Consider the following 19,567-nt stretch of genomic DNA (forward strand, 5'->3'; position numbering starts at 1 on the left):
TCACAAATGCACCCTCCATATTTTCTCACAAATGCATCCATCCGTATTTTCTCACAAATGCACCCTCCGTATTTTCTCACAAATGCATCCATCCGTATTTTCTCACAAATGCACCCTCCGTATTTTCTCACAAATGCACCCTCCGTATTTTCTCACAAATGCAATGGAGCAACTCCCTCTTCCAAAACAGCAGATGGCGCTATCGGTCAATTTACTCTATTCTCCCAAGACCTCAAACAACGTGTTTATATGGTTTACCCTTATGTCCCATAGGAATATGAGTGGGGAACAGTTTTGAGGTGTCCATTATATATCCAGACAGCCAGACAATCCACTATCTTTAGGATAGAGCCCTGTAGGGGAATAATACAGTTATATCAAACCACAGCTGCATTTTAATTAACTATTGAAGGCTGAAAGAACTGCCATCATGTTTGGCTTTTTATATCCATATCAGACGTATGCGACATGATGCATCAAAATCTTTTATAATTAGTGATCATATCTACATTTAAATAATCTTTAACAAAGTTATAAGGGGGTAAAAAAGCTTTAAATGAACAGTAAACATATTGAATTACAGACAGATTTCTATTACAAACCTGCTTGTAAAAAGTTTCATAAATTTCATGCAGTCTAATACAATGATTCTTGCATCTTACTGTATCTACGCCTCGCGCTGCAACAGCTGTCTACAATTTATGATTGTACCACAGACACAGATTATTTAAATGTAGATATGATCACTAATTATAGTTATTAATTCAATAGTTAATTAAAATGCAACTGTGGTTTGATATAACTGTATCCCCCTACAGGGCTCTATCCTAAAGATAGTGGATTGTCTGGCTGTCTGGATATATAATGGACACCTCAAAATTGTTCCCCACTCATATTCCTATGGGACATAAGGGTAAACCATATAAACACGTTGTTTGAGGTCTTGGGAGAATAGAGTAAATTGACCGATAGCGCCATCTGCTGTTTTGGAAGAGGGAGTTGCTCCATTGCATTTGTGAGAAAATAGGTTGGGCGCATGTGTGAGAAAATACGGAGGGTGCATTTGTGAGAAAATACGGATGGATGCATTTGTGAGAAAATACGGAGGGTGCATTTGTGAGAAAATACGGATGGATGCATTTGTGAGAAAGTTGAATTTTTTTCTTTGCAAATCGGATTGTGTTTGTTTGCAAAACGCTGCATTTGTGAGAAAGTCGTTTTTTTCTTTGCAAAGCAGATTGTGTTTGTTTGTTAAATTTTGGCACATAATTAACTCCATACACCTCTCTTCATCAGTACATTTTAGACTGAAGTTAATAAGGAAGAAAAAATACACATGATCAAAGCTGAACCGCTCTTAATAAGGACATTTTAACCCGAGGCATGACGTGTATGTTTACCCTGCATGTAAAGATTACTGCTGTCTTGGACAGTTTAACTAGAAGTACGTGCTGGTATTTCTTCTTTGTCTTTCGGCTGTTCCCTTTCAGGGGTCGCCACAGCGAATCATCTGCCTCCATCTAACCCTATCCTCTGCATCCTCTTCTCTCACACCAACTAACTTCATGTCCTCTCTCACTGTATCCATAAATCTCCTCTTTGGTCTTCCTCTAGACCTCCTGCCTGGCAGTTCCAACCTCAGCATCCTTCTACCGATGTATTCACCATCTCTCCTCTGAACATGTCCAAACCACCTCAATCTGGCCTCTCTGACTTTATCTCCAAAGCATCTAACGTGGGTTGTCCCTCTGATGAACTCATTCTTAATCCTATCCATCCTTGTCACTCCCAAAGAGAACCTCAACATCTTCAGCTCTGCTACCTCCAACTCTGCCTCCTGTCTTTTCTTCAGCGCCACTGTCTCTAAGCCGTAGAGCATCGCTGGTCTCACCACTGTCCTGTACACCTTTCCTTTCATTCTCGCTGATACTCTTTTATCGCACAACACACCTGACACTTTTCTCCACCCATTCCAACCTGCCTGTACCCGCCTCTTCACCTCCTTTCCACACTCTCCGTTGCTCTGGACCGTTGACCCCAAGTACTTAAAATCCTGCACCTTCTTTACCTCTGCTCCCTGTAGCCTCACCGATCCTCCTGGGTCCCTCTCATTTACACACATGTATTCCGTCTTGCTGCGGCTAACCTTCATTCCTCTGCTTTCCAGAGCATACCTCCACCTCTCCAAATTTTCCTCCACCTGTTCCCTGCTCTCGCTACAAAGTACAATGTCATCTGCAAACATCATAGTCCATGGGGACTCCTGTCTTACCTCATCTGTCAACCTGTCCATCACCAGAGCAAACAAAAAGGGGCTTAGAGCCGATCCTTGATGCAGGCCCACCTCCACCTTGAACTCTTCTGTCACACCTACAGCACATCTTACCACTGTCTTACAGCTCTCATACATGTCCTGCACCACTCTAACATACTTCTCTGCCATTCCAGACTTTCTCATACAATACCACAGCTCCTCTCTTGGCACCCTGTCATATGCTTTCTCTAAATCTAAAAAGACACAATGCAACTCCCTGTTACCTTCTCTGTACTTCTCCGCCAGCATCCTCAAAGCAAATACTGCATCTGATGTACTCTTTCTAGGCATAAAACCATATTGCTGCTCACAAATGCTCACCTCTGCCTTTAACCGAGCTTCCACTACCCTTTCCAACAGCTTCATTGTCTGGCTCATTAACTTTATACCTCTATAATTGCCACAGCTTTGCACATCTCCCTTGTTCTTAAAAATTGGCACCAATACACTTCTCCTCCATTCCTCTGGAATCCTCTCACTCTCCAAGATCTTGTTAAACAAACTTGTCAGAAACTCTACTGCCACCTCACCTAAGCACTTCCATACCTCCACAGGTATGTCATCTGGACCAACAGCCTTTCCACTCTTCATCCTTTTTAACGCCCTTCTCACCTCACTTTTACTAATATTTGCTACTTCCTGTTCCACAACAGTCACCTCTTCTACTCTTTGTTCTCTTTCGTTTTCCTCATTCATCAACTCCTTAAAGTACTCCTTCCATCTTCCCATCACCCTCCTGGCATCTGTCAGTACATTTCCATCTCTATCTTTAATCACTCTAACCTGCTGCACATCCTTCCCATCTCTATCTCTCTGCCTTGCCAACCTGTACAGATCCACCTCTCCCTCCTTACTGTCTAGCCTAGCATACAAGTCCTCATATGCTCTTTGTTTGGCCTTTGCCACCTCTACCTTCACCTTACTCTGCATCTCCCTGTACTCCTGTCTACTCTCTTCAGTCCTCTCAATGTCCCACTTCTTCTTAGCTAGCCTCTTTCCCTGTATACACTCCTGGACTTCCTCATTCCACCACCAAGTCTCCTTGTCCACTTTCCCCTTACCTGATGATACACCAAGTACCCTCCTACCTGTCTCCCTGATCACATTGGCTGTAGTTGTCCAGTCAACTGAAAGCCCCTCCTGACCACCCATAGCCTGTCTCAACTCCTCCCTGAAGACTACACAACATTCTTCCTTTCTCAGCTTCCACCACTTTGTCCTCTGCTCTGCCTTTGTCCTCTTCGCCTTCCTCATCACCAGGGTTATTTTACACACCACCATTCTGTGTTGTCTGGCTACACTCTCCCCTACCAACACTTTGCAGTCACTGATCTCTTTCAGGTTACAACGTCGACACAAGATGTAGTCGACCTGAGTGCTTCTGCCTCCACTCTTATATGTCACCCTATGTTCCTGCCTCTTCTGGAAGAAAGTATTTACTACTGCCATTTCCATCCTCTTTGCAAAACGTGCTGGTATTAAAATGTAGAATTTTAGTAACATTACATTTGTTAAATATAAAGCCATAATCAAATATTTCCATTGGATGTGTTCATTTCTGGTAGTCCGATTAATATTATAACACTGTAGTAAGTAAAGTTTTTGTTGAGTGTTTGTTTTGGTTGTTTATGAACAGGGCTGAACTACGGCCTACTGTAAACCCAGTCTGGACAGAAAGCACATGAACTAAACACAAAGCAGCTGAACTAAGAACTGGCTAATATTCTCTCTCCTTTCTGTAATAGAAAATAGAAAATAACTTCACTCACCTGCCACCATGTGAAACACAACAGACACAAGATACAAGCACTTCATTATTACTGAGTCTTCTGCATTCACACACCAGTATCTCAAAGTGCAAAGCAACACAGACGCACACAGACAGACTGCCTCAGTGTCTCTTTTAAACAGTTTTGTTTTCAGGAAACCTCAACAACCACTGCATCATTTCTTTTTTGAGAATCTCTTGCATCACTCTTTTCATGACCACCTTCTTCTTTGTCTTTCGGCTGTTCCCTTTCAGGGGTCGCCACAGCGAATCATCTGCCTCCATCTAACCCTATCCTCTGCATCCTTTTCTCTTACACCAACTAATTTCATGTCCTCTCTAATAACATCCATAAATCTTCTCTTGGGTCTTCCTCTAGACCTCCTACCTCGCAGTTCCAACCTCAGCATCCTTCTACCGATATATTCACAATCTCTCCTCTGAACATGTCCAAACCACCTCAATCTGGCCTCTCTGACTTCATCTCCAAAACATCTAACATGGATTGTTCCTCTGATGAACTCATTCTTGATCCTATCTTTCCTTATCACTCCCAAAGAGAACCTTAACATCTTCAGCTCTGGTAAATCTAGCTCTGCCTCCTGTCTTAAGTGTTCTTCAGTGCCACTGTCTCTAAGCTGTGCCCTGTTCTCGCTACAAAGCACAATGTCATCTGCGAACATCATAGTCCATGGAGACTTCTGTCTAACCTGAACTGTCATCCTGTTCATCACCAGAACAAACAAAAAGGGGCTTAGAGCCGATCCTTGATGCAGACCTATCTCCACATTGAACTCTTCTGTCACACCTATCTCACCACTGTCTTAAAGCTGTCATACATGTCCTGCACCACTCCAACCTACTTTTCTGCCACTCCAGACTTCCTTATACAACACCGCAGCTCCTCTCTCGGGAACCTGTTGTACGCTTTCTCTAATTTTACAAAGACACAATGCAACTTTTTATTGGAACATGTTGAAAAAGAAAGAGAACTAAACGTCTTAGGATTCACAGATTCAAAGTCCTATCTATAAGCTTTGGAATCTATGAAAACAAATCACCCAATAATCACTGATATATTAATCAAGGCCAACCAACTACAGAAGAACCATCACAATACTAGAGAGGTACATTTCCTGAAGGACACAGTGGAATAATGGGAAATGAACAAGCTGACATGGCAGCAAGACAAGCTCTTACAGAAACGATTTGCATATGCCAAATTCCACCCTCTGACCTTAACTCACTGATAAATCAATATATATCAAATAAATGGCAAGCAGAATGGGAACATTCCAAAAACAACAAATCATTCGAAATAAGCAGTGGTAGGAAAAAGAAGTTATCACCCATTCGAATCAAGACACGACCAGGTAGTATATACAAGGTGCTGTGAAGGCCATACAAATATTACCCATGCTTATTTATTAAAGGGGTCATACGGGCCTACATGCACTTTTTCAAGCTGTTTGGACTGAAATGTTTGTTAGGAGAGTGTGTACACAACCACTCTACGATGATAAAGAGCTGCCCAGTGGTTTTCTTTTCATTAATTACAATAACATGCCCCTTTTGAAATCAGGCCAATTTAAATGCCTGGCAATGTGACGCCACACCAAAAGAGGCCTACTAGGCTCCTACTATAGTTGAGTGACACCGGTGTTTTAGCAAAGACCCACCCCGAGTGAGAAGAAGCTGTTGGCCATTGTTTTTGGCCGCTGGAGCAAAATGTCGCCTAAGCGAGTGTGGTGTACAGTTGTTGGGTGTAATAGCGAACACAGCAGTCATCATTCACTACCGACATCTGAGCCGCTGAGGACGCAGTGGCTGAATTTTGTTTTTGAAGCTAACGTCCCCGCCGATCTACCTAAATGCGTTCATGTTTGAGATAATCATTTTTTACCAGACTGCTTTATAAACGCGGGTCAATATAAAGCAGGTTTTGCTAGGTAGCTGCTCCTAAAAAATGGATCTGTCCTAACGCTTTGTGTTCCTGCTTCATCTTCACCAGGCTCGGTGAGTGTAATTTCTTTTTCTATGAATCTTTGCAGATCTCCTTTTCAAATAATCACGATGAATGCGGAGTGTAAGTTAACTTACACACTCATAGGACATGGTTATGGCTTCTTCTCTATGTACATCCGTTTCTATATAATTCCTAATCGCCCGTTTATAACAAACAATGCATTAAGGTGATTGTCTAGTTGCAAACTGTGTACGTAGTCGAAAAACTATATTATGCTTACCTTTGTAACGTTAGATGGTTTATAATGACGTCTGTCAAAGATTAAGAAGTCATGTAAATCATGTAAATCAGTAAACAGATCGCGTTTGTATCTCTCTCAGTAAGCTTCTCCGCTTTTGTTGCATGAGGAATTAACAGCCCGTTAATTCATGCTCATGCAGTCAGGAGAAAGACAAATCGAGTCGATGCATGTCCATTCTTTTAATTTCTGCGCTGTCAGGCGATATTACAAACTTCCGCGTGGGTTCCGTACTTAAATCAAACCAAAAACTACTTAAGAAAACAGGCTCAGGCTCTATATTCCAGCGTTTTCCAGTTTGGACTGCATTACCCACAAAGCATTGCCCGCACTTGCTCCACAGCACTTGTTTCCAAAACGCATCAGGCTTCTGTAGATGTTCTGTTGCATACTTTTGACATTGGATTTTATAATGGAGATGCAGGTAAGGTTTTCTTCTGTTGACTCTTCCATGAAGGGTTTGTGGAGCGGTGCACCACCACTCCAGAGTCTGCTAAATCCACCTGCAGTCTTTTTGCAGTCAAATAGGGGTTTTGATTAGTCTTTCTGACCAGCATGCAAGCAGTCCTCTCCAAGACTTTTTTTGGTCTTTCAGATCTCATCTTGACCTCCACAGATCCCCTGAACTGCCATCTCTTAATTACTGTACATTTCTCACTGTGGAAACTGCAATCTTGCTATCTTCTTGTACAGTAGCCTTCTCCTGCATTGTGCTAGAACTTTCATTTTTTGAGTCTTAAACAGCTGCTTAGAAGAACCTATGGTTGTTGAGTGTCCACAAGTGTGTGCACAAGGTTTGACGAGTTAAAGTATTTTTTTAAAGCTTTAAAATTGTCATTTACTGATGACAGCTGTTGCCATGCATTAGATCTAACAAGCAGATAAAGGTCTGAAACCTTCTAAAAAGAATCTGAGACTCTCTAACTCTTAGGGTGCCCAGTACTTAGATATCCGCCTCAAGTTTAACCTGCGCCATTAGTAAAATCTATCAATTTTTATTGGGATTACTTAATATTTACTTGCTGAAATAACAGCGCTGAGGTGGTGTAATTGATTTTTAACATGCTGGAGTCATTTTAAGGTAAAACTAGATCTTTATCTGATCTACTTTTTAATTTCTCATCTGTGATTTACTCTTCGATTACTAAACAGGGAGTGTACTTGGCTGACAACATAAAAAGTACAACTTAATAACAATAAACAATGTGTAAACATACATTTTTATATAACCTCTCGTTTCCATTGATTGTAAAAAGATGAGATGAAACTTTTGCAGCAGTCACCTTAAACAAACAGAATGATGAAAATATATTTTAAAACTTTTTAATTGTAATGAAATATACAATATGCCCCCCCCCCCCCCCCCCCAAAAAAAAAGGAAATGACAAATGATCTCAAATATATTATTTACAAGATTAAATCTGCTATTTATGGTAATAAACAAAGCCGATATTGTGAATCCTGTGCTCATTATGGTGTATTACTGTAAATATATTAAGTGTTTTCAGCATTACAGTGGTACCTTGTACATCCGGTTGTGTGTACTACAAGTAGACAATTAAAACTGGCTTGCATCAGTGGAAGGGCAATTTTTTTATTTCCATTGTTTTGCATTTTGAGCAAGATTAAGTGATGACATAGCACCCTGGGACCTAAAAACTTACATCAGCACTATCAGAGCATGATGATGAGAAAATGATGTCCTGTGATAATGTCCCAATAGTGAGTAATCCAACTTTAATGTGTCCGCAAAGAGATCCACAGTCCTAGCCAACGCTGGGGAAAAATGCAACCAATTGTACCAACAAGTGTACCAACAACCAAGTGCATAAACAACAAAGTGTTGGCCTCTTGGCATATTTTTAACAATTTTATTAGGCATGGTCAGCTGACCTTCTTGCATCAATGGGCTTCCACCCATGATTTGGAGAGAAAGTCTCACTAGAGTAAAAATACGGAACCAAAACACAACTGACCGGTGTCAAGAGGAATCATAAATTAGGGTTAAGTGTGGTTTAATGTCTATTTATTTCCTATTTAAATGTACTGTCTTAATTTACTGTCTTTTCTATTGTTTTGATTGTTTTTAAATGTATTATATAAAATTGGTAATATTGGTGATTTTTATTGGGTGGCTGAAATGGATTATCTGTATTTACAGTATTTCCTTTGGGAAATGCCTTAAGAACTCGCCTCCTTAAGGGATTACATTTGAATGCTGAGGTACCGCTGTACTCTGTTTATTTACTTTTTTTTGCTGTTGTTTTTTTAATGCAGGCATATTCAGTTTCCTCTCCAGTGTTGATCTGGACCTGTGCTGCTCCGGCTTTGTTATTGTGGGATACATTAGCATAAATAGCATCAGTCTGTGGATAAAAAAAAGCATGAACATTATACACATAACACATACTAATTTCTGGTGCTTTTACTCTTGACCTGACAAACTTGTACAGTATTTATAGTTCTGAACAGTTCAGGGACTTGCCTTCTGCTTTTTCTTACAGCCCTGACATCTTTCAGTAATCGTGTTATCGCCACATCTTCCTCCTAAAGAGAAAAGAAATTACATATAATGGGAACTTAAAAAGATACTGCTGGCCCTATAGCTTCTTAGTGTACTCTCAATTAGTACACCACACAGGACTAAACCATTTTTAAACATTCACACTAATGGACATTTGTCTCTTTGCACTCATTCTGGACATTCATGTTTTATTTCTTGGCTTGTTGCACATAAGTCACTTTAAATAAGACACTTTCAAGCATATTTGCATATTTTCTATAGTATTTCTTTTTTATTCATATTTATTTCCTATTAATAATCTTTTGGTCACGGGCGGTCGTTTAAGCATTTCACTGCATATCGTACTGTGTATGACTGTGTATGTGACAAATAAAATTCTAGTTTGAATTTACAGATTTTTCTTAATTGAATCTCAAATTTGTTTGAGTGAGTGGTGTGTGTGTGTGTGTGTATGTGTATACCTCTGCATCTCCAACATATAAATGCCACTATCACCAACAATAACACTGCCAAAATGCCTGCAATAAAGCACACCAAAAATGTAAATAAATGTTAAAATAGGAATAAGTTTTATTGTGTATTTAAGTTTTTAAAAAATTGTCACCTAGAGGGAGGCTGTTGTGCATTTGACCTTTATCTTGTTTCAGTGTTGTTGAGGATGATGCAGGTGGAGAGTGTGTTGTTTTACTATGAGGCTGCTCTGATGTAAATGCTGTGTCTGTTTTCCTCAAGTGTGTCGATGTTTCTCTTCTTCCTATATAAAAAAAAATATATTTAAACTAACAACTGTTTTATCACTGTTAGTAATACGGCATATGACACTGGAGTAAAGCATGCTCACGGTCATTAATGAGAAATGCACCTTTGACAGATTGTTATATCTCTTTATAAATGAAGGATTTACAAATGACTTGAACATAAACCGGCCAAACAAATGAAATGGACCTAAACAAGTATTTCTAAAGACTTATTTCAATAAGTGTTAGTTGACTTAAAGACTGCATTTCTCAGTGTTAATCTCAAGCAAAGTCCTTTTCCAGTGACTAACATTTCTGTTGGGGTAAGATTATATTATGAACATTGTTGGGGAATGTTTGCTTTTTTAAGTAACATTACAAAATTACAGTCCTTAAAAAGTAATCAGTTACATTACAGCGTTACTTTATAATAAAAGTAACTAGTTTGAGTACTTTTCCATTGCAGAAAATAAAAAATTCTTTGTGATTCTTCATGCATGTTGTTTTAGTCAAGACTTTTATAATTATTCTACCATCATCACTCAGCGAAGTTTGGCCCATAATCTGTTAACTACTAATACCCCTATCTCACCTACGCAGTTTTGCGCGGTGGCCGTAAGTACAGTTCATCATGATTCACCGCGAGTTTTGGCGCTGTGATTAGGTTTTATAGTCAAACCACATACAGTAGGTGAGATGGGGGTATAATAGCAGGAATAACTGAAGGGGGCGGGTTATCGGAGGCGGGGCTTGTAGGACATCTTTCACACACACACACACAAACACACACACTAACGGATTGGGAATCACTGCTGTCTGGCTCATGGATTACATAAATTGTCTGAATAACGGATTACATTTTTGAAAATCTAACTAAATAACACTAATAATTAAAGTACTTAAATTGTGGACCTAACGTGTTAGATTACTCGTTACATCAAAGAAGTAATCCAAGTACTCTAACGCGTTGCACCCGACACTGATTATGACTTACTTTAAATCATTATAACAGCTCACTTTATAACAGCTCACTATAATTGCTCAGTCTGCTTCTGCTCTGTCTGTATCACATAGTGGCAATGAGGGGGGCAATAGTTTTCCAAATAAAAGTCAAATTGGAAAGAAATGTGTAATTTTTGTAGTGAGACTTGAACTTGGCAATTGGTCTAAATAGAAAATTAGACTGAATGTAACACACTTTTTAGCATTTATTAATGTTTATCTTGACTTATGTCAGTTGTAATGAAACTTGCTGTTTACCTTGGTCCAGTGCTGAGGTTGATGCAGGTGGAGAGTGTGTTGTTTTACTCTGACGCTGTTTTGATGGAGGTTTTGTCTTTGTTTTCCTTCGTGTTGATGTTTCTCTTTTTACTACAGAAAATGCAAAAATGATTACAACTAATAAATATCACTATAGCCATATTTATTAGTTGTACATGCACCGGAGTAAAGCATGCTCACAAACAGTGATGAACAAGTGTACCTTTAACAGATAGTCTGATATCTCTGCTATCAGCCTGTACAGAACATCTGTAGACTCCCTCGTCCTCTTTAGTCAGGTCTGATATGAGTAGAGAGACGTTTCCTGGAGAGTTGTTACTGACCAGTTTGACTCTGTTTCTGTGATGTCCAGTCTGTTTAGGGTAAATATTCTGATAGTGATTGTTTCTGTAAAACTCCCATTTTAGATCCTGTGGTTTGTCCTGTATGTCAGTGCAGACGCAGGGCAGAACTACAGACTCTCCTGTGAACACAGTCACACGCTCTACCTCTGTCTTCTTCACCAGCTCACAGCCTGTAAACATAACATTTGCAGTTAATAACAGAAGTACTGTGATTATTAATATTCCCTGCTTGTAAACAAAAAATAAATAAATTCTGCTGAAAACCAGCAGAAATTTTAAAGGATATCACCTGTTATTTTTTTTTTTTTTTTATATGAATCTAATATCAGGACTGATACCCAATACTGAATCAGAACTGACTTTTTTTTTTTCATTTTGATAACTACAAAATAATAAACTTTTAAATTGGTATAAAATATTAAATTTCAGCAAATGGTGTTCTTTCCTTCAATTAAAAATTAAACTTAAAAAGTTATAATATACACCTTGCATGAAAAATTATAAATTATTATATCTGTATTTATGCTCCGTAATTAACATAAACTTCTATAGTGTAAAATAAAGACAAATAAAAAAAAAGGTGACCATGATATCTCCTGAAGCCTTTGTTTAATATTTATGTAGATTTATATCAGGTGTCATACTGGGATTATGCAAGTATCATACAGCTTTCTAAACACTACACTACAATGAATCACATATTACGCTGAAAAATATGTCCAGACCAATGTGATAGGATTCAGTTCAGTCTGATACCCAAAGTCAGTATTTATTGTAATTCATACTGTAACTTAATACTGATGTTTCACAATGTGAAACAGGGATTTCTTCTCCTTTAGTGATGGTAACCAGAATAAACATTTAAGTTATTTATAAAGGTTTATCTAATCAGCTTTTACATTGAATATCAACTCTTTTTATGTATTTATATGTTTTACCTTTAACATTAAGCCTGATGTCTCTGTATTCCTTCTCAGTGCTGCACCTGTAGTATCCCTGATCCTCTACTCTCAGGTCAGATATGAACAGAGACAGATTAGCAGGAGAAATGTTATTAAACAGCTGAAGTCTGCCACGGTAGTGCTCATCATTTAACACTTCTGTGTAAGGTCCTGTTCTGAAGGTCCCCCAGGTGAGTTTCTGAGGTTTGGTGTTCAGGTCAGAGCAGGAGCAGGGTAACAGCACTGAATCACCTCTGTGTCTTATTGTGTGCACTTGATCATTATTAGCAGAGAGAGCGCAGCCTACAGGAACAATAAAAAATACTTATTCTTTAGGCCAACTTATTACAAATTCCTAAAAATCAGTTTGTTTTACTGTAAATTACAATATATTAATATTAGTTTATATGAAAAATACATTTTGAGATAACTCAAAGCATCCAGTAATCAGATAATGATGTTTAGTGTTATTTATGATTCTTCAAGGTTTACCTCTGTCAATATAAAACCAATGACTGATGGGGAGGACAAAAAAAAAAAAAAAAAAAACAATGAAGTAGCTACATAAATTCCAGAACAGGTTTATTTAATCATGAAGAAGTTTATTTAAAGAAACAGAGTCAGTAGTGGAACTAATGAGATGCACTTAAACACCTAATATCTTGGTTCTCAGCCCTGTTTCTAACTACTATGCGTGTTACACAGTCTTGTGGTCATGTGTGTATTCATTTGAATTCTTGACTGCACATGTAGTTATTCAGCTGTGGGAGACACCATGGTGTATGTATCTAAAAATACAGCCCACCTGGAGAGAGTAATACTATATTATAAAAACTATTTTAAGGTGTAATTCAGGAAGTGAAAATAGTTGTCACCAAGAGAAAGACAGGATATAAGATGTAAAATTCACATGCATCTATTTATAGTCTAAACAAGAATGAAGAAGTGCAGAGCTGAACAGCCCTAAATAAGTACATTATTAAAGATGTATGCTTACCTTGCGTATAAAGATTACTGCTTTGTTTGCAAGATTTAACTAGAATTAAATGCTGGTGTTAAAATTCAGTATTTTAGTATTATTGCATTTATAAAATATAAAGTGATAATCAAATATTTCCATTGAATGTGTTCATCTCTGTATTAATATTATAACACTGTAGTAGGTAAAGTTGTTGATTAAAACTCTAAATGATAAAAATGTGATAGTGTTTGGTTTGGTTGTTCAGGAACAGGGCTGAACTACGGCCTACTGTAAACCCAGTCTGGACAGAAAGCACATAAACTAAACACAAAGCAGCTGAACTAAGAACTGGCTAATATTCTCTCTCCTTTCTGTAATAGAAAATAGAAAATAACTTCACTCACCTGCAGCCACGTGAAACACAACAGACACAAGATACAAGCACTTCATCATTACTGAGTCTTCTACACACAAACACCAATATCTCACATATAAATCCACCCACCCACACACATACTGTAAATTTACATGCACACACACACAGCCTGACTGTCACTTGTTAAATACTTTGGTTTTTAGGAAACCACAACAATCGCTGTCAGTTCCCTTTTTTGGACAATCTTTTCATCACTATTTCCATACAGTATTTATAAATGGTCTATATACTGTATAAAGCTCATGAAAATAAACAGTCCAGTATATCAAAATATAATAGAATAATAGAATAAAAAGAAAAATTTCTAAGATCAATCAATTAATCAATAATAAAAATAACAGATTTACAATACAGAAATCTTCAGCTTCTTAAAAGTTTGTTTATTTAAGCACTTAACACGTGATCAGAGTTGGGGGTATTCCAGAAAGCTTGGTTAACTTATCATTTGGTTAATCCTAACCTCTGGGTTGATTAACCCCAAACCCACATACTGTGAGTATGTCGGTTCCAAAACACCTGATAAGAGTAAGTTTAATCAACCCTCTACTGGTTACCCAGAGTTAGTGCGCGTGCATGGTGCATTTATAAAGACATTTTCAATAGATCACCGATTTCACGAGTCAAAATGGAAAATCAAAGTGAAAAAAAGAGAGCGGCGTATTTCACAGAGGTTTTAATGCACACATACTGTATGAGTAATTCAAGCCAATAATAATGAAAAAAAACAATGCGGCTGCACCGGCTAAAGAAAGAGAGCCGGCATGGAAAAAATAAAAGTAAATGCGTGAGTGTATTAAATTGCAAATTTAACATCGCCTCCCCTTTTATTATAATACAAAAAAATTAAACATCCCTCCCGCTTTTTTTTGGCTGTTAAATGAAAGCATTTACTTTTCCTGCCATTCATTTCTTTAGGTTAAAATATCAATGTATAATGACTAGGAATTTATGGTTTCTTATTTAATGAGGTGTAATCCTTCTGGAGCCAGAAGCCAAGAGAAAAAAACGTTCTGCAAAAAGGAAATATTTGATTACACGATCACTGAACTATTTATTTAACATGATTTAGTATATTCTTTCTGTCATGTAGCTAATAGAAAGAAGGTTGAAGCCTGTCTAACTGGCGGGGGCCCACCACCACCTCACCGCACCCCATCTGAGGAGCTGGCTCTGTCCCTTAATAAAGGGCCAGCAGTGACACTAACATGGTGAAATGTAAGTTTACCACTATAATTTATTTTCATTATACGACTTAATAAATTACTATCTCTGTCACTTAAAGGGTTTTAAACATGCTTTATGTTTTTATGCAGGCTTACTTTATTTAATTGCATATAATGTATAGGCTACTGTGATCTTAGTTGTATAACTTTGTCATGTTTTTTCCTGCATTATTGTTTTTTTCTTTGTTAATATTGAGAATTCTATGGGTTGTATTTTCTTATAGATACTAATAGAGGGATTGTATTATTGGACGGTACAGAAAGAACAGTCTGTCACAGTTGTAAGTGTTTTGTTGTCAGGTAATTTTAGTTGCTTTTATTAGGATGCATGCTATTATAATGCATGCCCCCTTTTTACATTAGAGTAACAAACTGTCGTTGTGCTTTCACAGGACATACCTGGGGATTTACCCACGGATGAAGGTCCTTTAACCTCAATGCACAATCTAATCAATGTAAGTTGTATGTGCAGTTGTCCATATTTTAATTTTATTGTCTGACAGAATTTTATTTATTTAATTATTTTTAATAATAAATCCTAGTTTCCTTCCTAGTTGCCAGCAAAGGAGCTGTTTAAGGTCCATCTTCAAAAACAAATAAGAAAAAGTGACATGGAGATGGACCTTAAATGGAAGAGAAAAGGCTATCCATTGACAAATCCTGTCTTCCATTACTTCCATGTTGTGTGCAAAAATCTTCTTCAATACAAGGAAGGTGGCTCTCTCCTTTTATAGTGGCAATGTTGTGAAGCACAACACAAGCCACTATGATGTTGCATGCCCTCTCTGGACTGACCCGGAGCCCACGCAGACACTGAAACCTAGACTTGAGGATCCCCATGGTCATCTCCATCTTGGCCCGTGTTCAGCTGTGAGCCAGGTTAAAGCATGTCTGTGGTCCAGGATCAGGTTCAGGGTAGGGTGTCATTAAATAGGGCAGACAAGGGTATCCTCTGTCCTCCAGCAAGTAACCATTGTACTGTCCTGTAATGATTCAAGTGTACAATACTAATATATATATTAAAATAAAAATAAAAAACATTGTATAGAGCAAAACATACCCTGCTGAAATGTCTGGCATAATGATGACTTGTGGAAAATTCTGGCATCATGCACAGATCCTGGCCATTTTGCATCATCATTAGTAATGATGTGAGTTGCCTCACATATTAAAAAAGTAATGAGTTTAATGATTTTAACAAGGCAAAAAAAAAATAAGCACACAAAATTACCTGTACATTGCTACTATGAATAAATTTCCTATTAACATAGTCTCCCTCATTTATTGAAGAAGCTTTAATAGGAATGTGGGTGCCATCAATGCACCCAATTACATTTGGAAACCCTGAAATAGAAAGTCATATATGGAAGGATTAAGTGTGTGTGTGTGCAGGATAAATACATGTATACAGTAGATATAAATAGTATGACTACATATTAAATATGCGTCATCGATTTTACTATAAAGGACAAACCTGCCACTCTGTGGAATTCCTCTAATAACATGCAGAAGTTTATGGCCAGGGAACTGTACACGTGTGTAAGAAGTGTTTAAGTGCCAGACATACAGTTGCCTTTTCCACATGCTCTGCATCAGCCACGTTGTACAAAAAATGTCCTGATGCAAAAAAAACGAAGTGCTATACAGAATGTTTTCTAAGCGCAGACGTGCCGTTTGTGACATTTGCAATATGCGGTTTCAGGAGATGTGTTAAGTAAATTAACAATTCCATTGAAAACCAATAATGCTCTTTCAAATAATCATTAGGAAATGAAAACACATCAATACGCGGTCTTATAACTCTCTCCCGGCAAAAAAAAACCTAGTATAATTTGTGCCTCCACGTCCACGGGATCATCATCAAAAGTGCGCGCCATGCTAAATAACTTTCTGAAACAAACTTACCCTGGAACATAACCTGCTACCGAGCAGGTTCTCTTTAGAGAGTAAGTTGCTATGGTTACATACATACCTAAAAAGTTACGTCCGTTACTTTTTTATAATTGATCGCATCCATGCCTTGCTGTATTAATGCAGTTATCTGTCATGAGCGGGGTGTTGTGGCAGGTGTTGAACGCCGTGGGCGTAAGGAGTAGGCATAGAGGCATAGGGGTGGTGTAGCCAAAAAGAGTCTTTTAATTAAGGGTAAACACAAAGTATAAATAAAGATACAAACAAAGGAACAAACAAACTCAAACCATACTTAACTTTGTGCTAACAGGGGCTCTCTGGCAAGACTGCGGAGCCCGAAGGGTGCTGCGGCTGTGGCCTCCACGTGAGGCTCCGAAGGGTGCTGCGGCTGTGGCCTCCACGTGAGGCTCCGAAGGGTGCTGCGGCTGTGGCCTCCACGTGAGGCTCCGAAGGGTGCTGCGGCTGTGGCCTCCACGTGAGGCTCCGAAGGGTGCTGCGGCTGTGGCCTCCACGTGAGGCTCCGAAGGGTGCTGCGGCTGTGGCCTCCACGTGAGGCTCCGAAGGGTGCTGCGGCTGTGGCCTCCACGTGAGGCTCCGAAGGGTGCTGCGGCTGTGGCCTCCACGTGAGGCTCCGAAGGGTGCTGCGGCTGTGGCCTCCACGTGAGGCTCCGAAGGGTGCTGCGGCTGTGGCCTCCACGTGAGGCTCCGAAGGGTGCTGCGGCTGTGGCCTCCACGTGAGGCTCCGAAGGGTGCTGCGGCTGTGGCCTCCACGTGAGGCTCCGAAGGGTGCTGCGGCTGTGGCCTCCACGTGAGGCTCCGAAGGGTGCTGCGGCTGTGGCCTCCACGTGAGGCTCCGAAGGGTGCTGCGGCTGTGGCCTCCACGTGAGGCTCCGAAGGGTGCTGCGGCTGTGGCCTCCACGTGAGGCTCCGAAGGGTGCTGCGGCTGTGGCCTCCACGTGAGGCTCCGAAGGGTGCTGCAGCTGTGGCCTCCACGTGAGGCTCCGAAGGGTGCTGCAGCTGTGGCCTCCACGTGAGGCTCCGAAGGGTGCTGCAGCTGTGGCCTCCACGTAAGGCTCCGAAGGGTGCTGCAGCTGTGGCCTCCACGTGAGGCTCCGAAGGGTGCTGCGGCTGTGGCCTCCACGTGCGGCTCCGAAGGGTGCTGCGGCTGTGGCCTCCACGTGAGGCTCCGAAGGGTGCTGCGGCTGTGGCCTCCACGTGAGGCTCCGAAGGGTGCTGCGGCTGTGGCCTCCACGTGCGGCTGTGGCCTGCACGTGAGGCTCCGAAGGGTGCTGCGGCTGTGGCCTCCACGTGAGGCTCCGAAGGGTGCTGCGGCTGTGGCCTCCACGTGAGGCTCCGAAGGGTGCTGCGGCTGTGGCCTGCACGTGAGGCTCCGAAGGGTGCTGCGGCTGTGGCCTGCACGTGAGGCTCCGAAGGGTGCTGCGGCTGTGGCCTGCACGTGAGGCTGAAGGGTGCTGCGGCTGTGGCCTCCACGTGAGGCTGAAGGGTGCTGCGGCTGTGGCCTCCACGTGAGGATGCCGCTTTAAAGTCCCAGCCCCCTCTGCTATGCCTTGGTTGGTCGAGCATTCTGTCATGAGTGGGGTGTTGTGGCAGGTGTTGAACGCCGTGGGCGGAAGGAGCAGGCATAGAGGCAGAGGGGTGGTGTAACCAAAAAGAGTCTTTTAATTAAGGGTAAACACAAAGTATAAATAAAGATACAAACAAAGGAACAAAAACTTAAACCATACTTAACTTTGTGCTAACAGGGGCTCTCTGGCAAGACACAGACAGGGGAACAAACACACGCCCTGTGGCGAGACACAGGCAGGGGGAGACACAAAACACGTCCTGTGGCGAGACAGGGGGAGACACAAAACACGTCCTGTGGCGAGACACAGGCAGGGGGAGACACAAAACACGTCCTGTGGCGAGACACAGGCAGGGGGAGACACAAAACACGTCCTGTGGCGAGACACAGGCAGGGGGACAAACAAAACACGTCCTGTGGCGAGACACAGGCAGGGGGACAAACACATAACAGGACACAAACGATGCGTGGAGCTGAAACTGGACACTAGAGAGAACGGGAGACACTAGAGAGAACGGGAGACACTAGAGAGAACGGGAGACACGTAAAGACTAGAGACGAGAGACCAAGAGAGGGACGGGACGAGGGCTAAAAACATGGCAATCAGCTAGGCATGGCTTTTAGCTAAACATGGCTAAGCAGTGCTTAACCATGGCAGTTAGCTACACATACACCTAGCTAAGCATGTCTTTAGCCCCAACATGCACTAAGCTACACTTACCTAATAGCTTAACACACACTAGGGGATGGGGGCACAGAAACATAGACAAAGGATACCCAGTGGCTAGGCGAGGCAGCCCTCCAAGACTAAGCGAGGCGGCACTCACAAGCTAGTCGTTACTCCAAAGCCAGGAGGGACAGCACTCTAAAGCTAGGCGCACTGGGAAACTAGGGGGAGAGGAAACACAGGACAGCTAGAGACACAGATGGGCTATGGCTAGAAGCATGCTAGTTACTGTAAATCCACATAGTTCTTAGCTAAACATGCTCCTAGCCAAACACACACCTACCTACTTACCTGCTCTAGCTAAACACAAGAACACAGGAGGACAGGACTGAATCAGCTCCACTAACACAGACACACAAGATACACAGAAACATTGCCAAAAAGAGAGCCCAAGTCAACACAACTAAAATCAAAGTACAAACTAAACAAATAACAAAACAGAACAGAATAAAATGCCCACACAAATGACAGTGGTGTTACCAAAAATGAAGTCGAACTGTTCAAAGAATAGTGTCCACCGTGCCTGCCGTGGGTTGAGTTGTTTGAGATTT

General features: G+C 40.7%; 1 protein-coding gene and 1 pseudogene across 1 annotated transcript; both read right to left on the minus strand.

The window, feature by feature from the left end:
* LOC128541017 (polymeric immunoglobulin receptor-like) overlaps positions 1-4,093 on the minus strand; it is a 37,857-nt pseudogene extending 33,764 nt beyond the window's left edge.
* A 4,244-nt stretch (positions 4,094-8,337) lies between these two features.
* On the minus strand, positions 8,338-13,584 carry LOC128541025 (polymeric immunoglobulin receptor-like). The gene is made up of 8 exons (XM_053511102.1): positions 13,539-13,584; positions 12,171-12,476; positions 11,091-11,402; positions 10,868-10,978; positions 9,475-9,624; positions 9,332-9,388; positions 8,832-8,893; positions 8,338-8,712 (listed from the first exon to the last, which is right to left on the minus strand). The coding sequence occupies exons 1-8, from the start codon at positions 13,582-13,584 to the stop codon at positions 8,587-8,589; spliced, it is 1,170 nt and encodes a 389-aa protein (XP_053367077.1). The 3' UTR covers positions 8,338-8,586.
* Positions 13,585-19,567: the final 5,983 nt, after the last annotated feature.

Source organism: Clarias gariepinus, chromosome 2 (genome assembly GCF_024256425.1).
Source record: "Clarias gariepinus isolate MV-2021 ecotype Netherlands chromosome 2, CGAR_prim_01v2, whole genome shotgun sequence".
Taxonomy (NCBI): Eukaryota; Metazoa; Chordata; class Actinopteri; order Siluriformes; family Clariidae; genus Clarias; species Clarias gariepinus.